The sequence below is a fragment of the Volvox carteri genome (genome assembly GCF_000143455.1).
Source record: "Volvox carteri f. nagariensis unplaced genomic scaffold VOLCAscaffold_41, whole genome shotgun sequence".
Taxonomy (NCBI): Eukaryota; Viridiplantae; Chlorophyta; class Chlorophyceae; order Chlamydomonadales; family Volvocaceae; genus Volvox; species Volvox carteri.
The window spans coordinates 495455-503756 of NW_003307584.1; the positions used below are offsets into that span (position 1 = coordinate 495455).

At 54.0% G+C, this 8302-nt stretch overlaps 3 protein-coding genes across 3 annotated transcripts in view; 2 read left to right on the plus strand and 1 right to left on the minus strand.

The window, feature by feature from the left end:
- Positions 1–429: 429 nt before the first annotated feature.
- On the plus strand, positions 430–2548 carry VOLCADRAFT_82699 (uncharacterized protein; the record flags this gene model as incomplete). Its single annotated transcript, XM_002954170.1, has 6 exons — positions 430–571; positions 654–786; positions 891–1013; positions 1388–1528; positions 1688–1827; positions 2146–2548. Exons 1-6 carry the CDS (start codon positions 462–464, stop codon positions 2546–2548), a joined length of 1050 nt encoding a protein of 349 aa, XP_002954216.1. The 5' UTR covers positions 430–461.
- Positions 2549–4261: 1713 nt separating this feature from the next.
- On the plus strand, positions 4262–5069 carry VOLCADRAFT_95045 (uncharacterized protein; the record flags this gene model as incomplete). The annotated part of the gene is made up of 2 exons (XM_002954171.1): positions 4262–4693; positions 5001–5069. The coding sequence occupies 2 exons, from the start codon at positions 4262–4264 to the stop codon at positions 5067–5069; spliced, it is 501 nt and encodes a 166-aa protein (XP_002954217.1).
- An 823-nt stretch (positions 5070–5892) lies between these two features.
- VOLCADRAFT_118655 (uncharacterized protein) overlaps positions 5893–8302 on the minus strand; it is a gene marked incomplete at both ends in the record, with an annotated part of 13050 nt that continues 10640 nt past the window's right edge. Inside the window, 4 exons of the mRNA XM_002954238.1 lie at positions 5893–6068; positions 6283–6663; positions 7067–7109; positions 7953–8054. Of these exons, the coding sequence (XP_002954284.1) occupies positions 5893–6068; positions 6283–6663; positions 7067–7109; positions 7953–8054 (702 nt within the window). The remainder of the gene's footprint in view (positions 6069–6282; positions 6664–7066; positions 7110–7952; positions 8055–8302) is intronic.

Consider the following 8302-nt stretch of genomic DNA (forward strand, 5'->3'; position numbering starts at 1 on the left):
GTCCTTGAGAATGAGAGGCTTGCCACAGCCGTGTCTACATTAGATGCTTATTTTCAATCATACGCTAAATGTACCTCCTTATGGGAATTCGAAGCGACAAGAGAGTGAAGGGCTCGTCCACCGTTGTTTGCCCCCACAAGGTCGACAGGTGCGTAAGGGGATAACGACACAGTAAACGAAGCCAAAGCGTTTCCGCCAAACCTAATACATATGATTCGGGGAGACAGCTGAAACGTGTTCGATTTGCCTGTAGAATAGCGGTATTTAGATAAATCTAAATGGACAAAAAATGAATATTGTTTAGTCTTGATGTGCGCTGATCCGGCTCATCGAGCTGAGGGTTTCCGTATGTAAAACAACAGGAGTCGTGCGCGTGATGCAGCTCCGTTTTTCGTGTCGGGCAACCGTAAGGTTTGCCCTCCTTTATCACTTTTTAGGACTGCTTAGAAGTACTGTGAAACATGAGTTCAGCAGGTGCACTTCGCAGGCTTCCATTACTGCTGCTCGCGCAGGGCCAACGAGCAAATACCATCGCGCACATAGCTGCTTCAAGTAGACTTTCTTTTACAGGGTATGCCAATGCAATCCGCTGGCTAGAAAGCATATGCGATTTAGCAGGCGTCCACGATACCACTCGCCGACACTCTTTGCAGGATCAATGACCAGCGGTATGGCGACAGCCATAGGCACCGCCCTGGTATCTTACTAGCTGCAGCTTCTTTGCTTGGGATCGGTGCTGCGGCCACGGTGACTACCGCATCTGCTGATGCGCCAACCCCTATCGAGGTGAATTCACAAGGACTAGTCTTTTTCGGATATAACTTGTTTTCCCTCTCCTCTCTTACGTTATGCCTGTACTCTCTCTGCTCACATCGCACTCTCGATTGCAGGTGGCATCGGACCCGTACGCGCGGCCAGCAGAGGCGCACCCTCTGCCATCAAAAATTACGTTGTACCAGTATGAGGTCTGCCCGTATTGCTGCAAAGTCCGGGCTTTCCTAGACTACTACAAGGTGTGTACTACACTACGACAGACGTGCCGCGGATAAAACCCACTTGCGTATAAACCCACGCGCCGCACACTGCATACCTGCCTTGCTAGGGGAAACATCGCGCGGTAGGGAGTGTGTCACGCCCTTCTCCAACCCCGCTCCGGATACCCCGCCCTCCTTCCCGTTCCGCTCCGCCTCCCCCCTCCATTTCGCCATACTCTCCCCCCTCATACATTGGTGGTCGCCCCATCTACACACCAGTGATGATGATGATGATCTAACATTTGTTTAAAATTTGCAAAATTAGGCATTACGAAGAGGACTTCCTTGCGTCCTGAAAAATGTCCATCCCTGGCACCGCTTCGGCCGTCTCTCCCTCCCTGCCGCGTGTACAGCTGCCGTACACTGTGATCGAGGTGAACCCGCTGACTAAGGGCGAGCTTAAATGGAGCAGCTATAAGAAGGTGCCCGTTGTGAAGCTTGACGAGGAGGTGGTGGTGGACAGCTCGGCCATCATGTCTCGTCTCGCTAAGGATGTCGCGGCGGCGGCGCGGCCGGTGACTTCACTGCCGCCGCCGCCGCCGCCGCCGCCGTCGCCACCACCGCCGTCGCCGCCGCTGCCTGCCAAACGGAGCTGGTGGCCGTTCGGCAGCGGCGGCACAACGGATCCGACGAACGTTGGCGGCGGTGCGAAGAATCCGCCGACGGTGGTGCCGCCGCCGCCGCCGCTGCCGTCATCATCATCGTCCAGTCTAGAAGAGGAGGTCTTGTGGCGCAAGTGGGTTGATGAGAAGCTGGTCAAGGTGCTGACGGCGAACATCTATCGCAACTGGGAGTGAGTATAGATCCGCCCGGGTGGGGGGGTGAATTGAGGGGGTGGGGTGAGGAGAGGAGAAGAATATGGCACTGCACTTCCTACGGAATGCGAATGGGGTTGGGAAGGGGAATGGCGTCTGACTGGGGTATGTCGTATGCTTTTTGTGGAGAGTGAGGGGGGGAGTGAAGAACTCAGGGCTCCCGGAGTAGGCTTCATTAGCCGGGGTTCTGTTGTCGTTGCCGCTATAGTCGCTCCATGGCGCCGTTAATCCCCCCCGATTTTCCCGCCCTTTTTGCTTCGCATGCTGGCACATTACATGCATGACCCGTGGGTCAGTGAATCCGTGGAAACCTTCAAGTACATCACAGAACAGACGGGGTGGAGCTGGGGGGCCCGCGAAGTGGCCCGCTGGGCAGGTGCCGTTATGATGTGGCAGGTGGGTAAGCGCATGCCGGCAAAGTACGGCATCGAGGGCGATCTCCGTATGGCGCTGTACGACGTCGCCAATGACTTTGCCGACAATGCCCTGCGCGGCCGCCGCTTCGCCGGCGGTGACGTGGCGCCTAACTTGGCAGATCTTGCCGCGTTTGGCGTTATTCGAGCTGTACGACAGACGGGTGCGTTTCGCGACATGATGGCGAATACGAGACTGGCGCCGTGGTATGCGGCGATGGAGGGGATGGTGGGAGAGTCCGCACGGATCAACCCAGGACAGGGGAAGCCTGCTGTTGCGGCATGACATGTTGGACCGTTTGACGTGATGTCTGTCTGTCTGTCTGTCTGTGTTGGATGATGTGTTGGTTTAATGAAGATTTATGAAGACGGGCCCAGTGCCTCTATGGCCGCCCGGTGCTCAAAAGAAGGTGCAAGGAACTTCTGTCCCGGTGTGCGGTGCGCGGTGTGGGTGTATGTATGTACATACTTCATAGCACCGTCGTGCTTAGTATTGGTGGCGGCGGGGCAATTTCCACCTACCTCTCCACCTTTTCTGAATGTTTCCGTAATTATAAGAGTGCTGTCTGTCTTGCTGTAAGAAATGCCGTTACACAAGACAGGGGGAAAGAGAGAGAGAAAGGGGGGGGAAATACCGAAGCCGCAGGAACTTTAATTAGAGCGGATCCTGATCTAGTGTCGTATCTGGATCCAACCAACTTAATTAACCACCGAACCGGCAAGTCTGAGCGTCTCTCAGAACGCTTTTCCAGCAATATGGCCTATATATGATGTAATCTAAGTATATGACCTAACGGCGATGCGACCCAAGAGCGCGCCGCCATGGCCACCGAGCCCCAGCCTGAAGCGACATCTTTCTTCACACGGCTACGGAGGCGTTACGCTGCAGCGGCGTTTACCGCCCCTAAAAGAAAAGCGTCCTCCGAAACCAATTTGTCAACCTCACCAGAGATAAGCACCGCATAATGGCATGTTTAGCTGCTTAAAAAGCGCCTTATGGAGAACAGGCTCTTCAATTGGACCTCCCGGAATCGGGCTGGGCGAGCAAACTATGCATGGTCGACGCTAACACGTGGAGATCGAGTTCCACTATTCTCTCTTCCCAGCGCTTCCAAGGGCACTGCGGCCCAAATGGTGCAATAGTGATTGGTGCCCCGCCGACCTAGGCCCTTTCCGGCCTCCCGTGGGTCATCATCGGCAAAACATGAATAGCTCTATCTTGGAGTATAATATGACCGGCGGCCAGCGGCCTACGCAAAAACGTAAAAAAATACTTCTTGCCCATAACAACTTTTCTATATGATATCTACCTTCATTGGCTGCAATAGCCCAAGACGGCTTTTGGCAACTTTTGTCCGACCCCAGCCAAGTTGCCCAGCCCTCCGCCCTACCTAATGCCAACATAATACATAGGCAAGCACCAATTCCCTCTGCTAGCACTTAAACTAAATCTCTTAGTAAATCAAGCGAATCCTTAACATTTTCTTCGAGCCGATCACGCTAGCAGTTAGAGTTGACGAAGTCAACAGCTATCCTCAGCTATGTTGCAAAACCAGGTTTGTACTTCCAATTTAAATATATTTTATAGCGATATCACCAAAGTTTCGGCTCTTCGTTCCCTACAGAACTCCGACTTCCTCATCTGGTAGCAGTCGCGATAGCTGTGATGCATATGTCACATCATTGTTATAGCGCGTTTTATATTGTTGTGGTTTACGTTGAAGTTCAAGAAGCATCGTGCGCACTTCCGGAACCTGTCTATCTGTCGCGACAATTCGCGAACCTTGTTACCGTTGGACCCGTACCAGACACCGTCAAGGACACCTAGTCACCTACGTGGGTCTCCGCAGTGGATATATAATCACGATAAACACATGTAACAGCCAAGTGTCAAAAGCGAGTATCAGCATTGCGCTCACTAGCTTGTCAAGCGATTGATCGTTAACAGATAACAACTTTCCGGTGATATCTGGGGATCAGTTACTCCTTAGCAGCTCAAATGGCGCTAACGCTCTTCAACGACCCCTTCATGACCGAGATGGACCGTGCCATGAACCGGATGCTGTCATCTTTCGGGATGCCAACCACCAGGGGCACCGCGACTACTAGTATGCCGATGGATATTTTCCGCCCCTTCACTGGCACGACCTCCGGCGCGACTACTATGCCCATGGACATCATCGAGACGCCCACTGCCTACGAGCTACACGCCGACACTCCCGGGATGACGCCCGAAGACGTCAAAGTGGAGCTTCACGAGGGCGTGCTGACGGTGAGCGGCAACCGCAAGGTGGCGCGCGAGGAAAAGGATGCACAGGGCAAGGTGTGGCGCAGTGAGCGCAGCTCCTACAGCTTTGCGCGCTCCTTCACGCTTCCTGAGAACGTCAACTCCGACAACATTTGCGCCACCATTGACAAGGGAGTGTTAAAGGTGCGTAATTATTAAGATTTTTTCTGTTTAATTTCCACACGAGTTAATATCCTTCGATACTATCAAGATTGATGTACTGTTAAGTTGCAGAAACTACTGTACTCGCCTGTCGTGGTTTTCTCGGTAGATTTTAAAGATAGGAGGAGGAAGAATACTGGCAAGCTTGCATAATAATTGTATAGAAATGATTTACTGCATAATGGCTAGAATGACGGTGGCTGCTGTGGGTCTTGCAAATCATGCTAAACAACGCGCACAGACCTGACTCGCACTGCTTATCGCCTTGCCCTCCATATGCCTCGTCCAGGTCTGTGTTCCCAAGAAGGAGACCGAGCCCAAGCCCGAGCCCAAGCGCATCACCGTTACCGGAGCCTAAGAGCTTGGTCACACGGCTGCTGTCCAAAGAGCCTCTTTTAACTGTAATATACCAGTGTGATGTTGGGGCCGTAATGACGTGCGGTATGTCCACCGCATGATGCGGAGGAGGTACCATGTTTCTGCAGCGCACCTCGCGGTTGTCGGCAGCGGGGTTATTGTTTGTTGTCGTTGATTTGACGTTGTTGATGGCATTAGAAAGGGCGAGGTTGTGGGGCCCTTATTAACTCCCCTACGCTATGGCACAGCAGGGTGACATTGAACAGCGTACGAGCTGTTCGCCTTTCCGTTCCTGGTCTGCAGAGGTGACATAACCTGTGACGCGCGGTTGGGCCCTATTTTTGGACAAAGATTTTGAGGTTGGAATAGTTCGCTTTGCCATGTATCTTGGCTTTCTACCTATTTGTTTCCGATTTTGTTGTTGCACAACAAATTTTGCACATAAAATGTTTGTAGACGATGTGTACGAGGTTCGCATGTAAGTAACATATCTAACTGAAGAACATATATAACTGAAGAAAAAGTTTGAAAATTGCAACGACCAGTGATCAAAATCACACGCAGCCCGCTCCTTAAAAGATGCACGGCAGCTGCGGCTGGGAAAACATTAATCCAGCCATCAAGCAGCCTTCCGACAGTCTGACTGCCACATTACAAATGGTATTAACAATATATGGATGGAGGTTCTGCGAACGACAAACTAAAACTCAAAAATCACACATGAGAGTTTTATGGGTTTTGCTGTTTTTTCATGACGATTTTGTCATCACATCTCTGAGGCCAGCCGTGCGCATACTCCTTCCGCAGCACTGCAACCACCAGTATCACCCGCCGCCGGCCACACCCGTCGCCGTCTCCATCCCCCGGCCCTCGCCCTTGGCAGCGATGACGGCCTCCAGTGCTGCCGGCAGCGGTGGCGGTTCCCGGTCCCGGCAGATCTGCTGATACAGCTGCTCCATTTGACAGCACGGATCCCAATCGGGGCCAGCCTCACCGCAACCTGCATCGCATGCAGACATATATACAAACATACAAACACAGAGAGAGATATGTATGAACGAGCGAGGGAGCGAGGGGAGTAGGATAAGTTACATAGTCAAGGCCCTGAAATGCCTCCCGTTCTCGGACAACAAATCTCTTCCTGGATTACCGAATACACGGCCCCATGGCCTGATTAAGCAAGCTCACAAGTACACCCGGGCAACCGCACTAACCTGGCAGTGTGACTCCGAAGGGCCCCGTCAGTGCCAACAGCCGGGCATCGTCACCCCCCCGCATGCACCATAGCGCCTCCACAGCAGCTCGAGGCAACGGAATGTGTACGACATGGCGGTTGCGGCGATGGCTGCCGGGCCGGGCGGTCCCGGCGGCAGCGGCGGCGGCGGCTGAAGCGGCGGCGGCGGTACCGCCGGCGCCTGCGCCTGCGCCGCCGCGTCGGCGACCGGCACGGCCGCCGCCGGCGGCGCCGGCGCCACCCGCGGCACCCCGCTGCCCGGCGGCGTCAGTCACGGCCTCGGCGTTTTCCCCTTCGCCTCCGCCGTCGGCACCGTCGCCGACGCCAAGTGCTCTGCTTCGAGATCGGCCGTAGCCTACACCTACTAGGTGGTGGTGGTGGTGGTGGTTACCACCAGACACACACACACACCAGAAGAAGATGATAAAAGAAGAATAAATATGCCCAATGACGCTACTCTAGAGACAACTATTTTTTTCACTGGGAACTCTATTTTTCGAGGACCAGTTATGTTGATAATGACTGCCACCCTGGCAGCAGCATTACTCATGAACTTGCTGTTATACTTGTCAGATGGTTTATTTTGATTTTATGGTAGATTAGGATGTTAATTCCGTTCAGGAATCACCTCTTCCGAGGTAGGGAGGTAGGCGCATTCATAATAAAAAGACTTAGGCAACAACTGCATTCACAGACAGACAGACAGACAATTTACACGGCAACTGCTAGCTAGCACAATTGACGGCGGCGACGGCTTCACGTACCCAAATCGATCTGCACGAGGGACCACTGCTGGGCCCCGGGGACCTGCGGTTGGTTGGGGGATTTCGCGAATACGCGTTAAAGATTATGTGTGGAATATGTGTGGAATATGTTGTGTGGAATATGTTGTGTGGAATATGTGTAGTTTGTGTGTTTCTTTTGTGCATACGTGTGCATACACATGTGTACGTGTACAAACGAAGGGAACATCTTAAACCCTATTCGCCCCCCAGGGCCCCCAAAGGGGACCTTACCCCCCACACACACACCCATACCCCACATCCACCCCCCCCTTACCGCCCCTTAACCCCCCCTTTACCGCCCCTTAACCCCCCCTTTACCGCCCCTTACCCCCCCTTTACCGCCCCTTACCCCCCCCCCAACCCCCCTTCCTGCCCCACCCCACCCCAGGGACGCCGCAAAGGGGAAGAACTACACATGCACCTCTCTCCCGTCCCTGTGTCTATATCTGGTATCCGATCTGTCTCACTCCTACATGGTTTGTCTACCCCCTGCTCTGCCGGTCGGGAAGGGGGAACCTATCACAAAACAAAACCACCAAAAACATCAGAGCAGTACCGGAAACGGCTTGAAAAGCCTTTTCACCCCAAAAGCCGTTTCCCCCCAAAAGCTATCACATCTCCGAGCCCGGTGAACACCCCTGTAATAACAACATCATCACGAGACGAAGATGACAGCCCCAGACACCCCCGACTAGGGAAGGGAAAACCCCTTCCTCAGCTGTGAACCGGAGACCAAACAGTACGGGTACAGCGAGAGAAGACAACATACATACATACAGACAGACAGACACACGTCAAGACACAAGCCATAAGACACAAGGCGCTCCTAATAACTCCGGACCCGACCCCCCCCCGCCAGCCCCACCTCGGGTCCGAACAGCGCCTTGAAGCAACCGAACTCAAGATCGGGCTCCCGTGTTGAGAACAGCACCCGCAAACCAGCACCCAGAGCGGCCAGCCGACGAATCTGGAGCATCGCCGGACCGCTCGGGGGCGGAGGAGGAGGAGGAGGGGCGCCTGCTGAGACATCACCGGCAGCAGCAGCTGCAGCTGCGGCTGAGGCGGCGCTGCCGCCGCCGGCGGCGGCGGCGGCTGCCGCCGCGACGGCATCGTCGCTGCCGTCAGCAGCCCCAGTGAAACCATCCGTCTGCACGGCAGGCGCAATCAATTTCTAACCCCCGGAAAACACACACGTACATAAATACAAGAGACAAA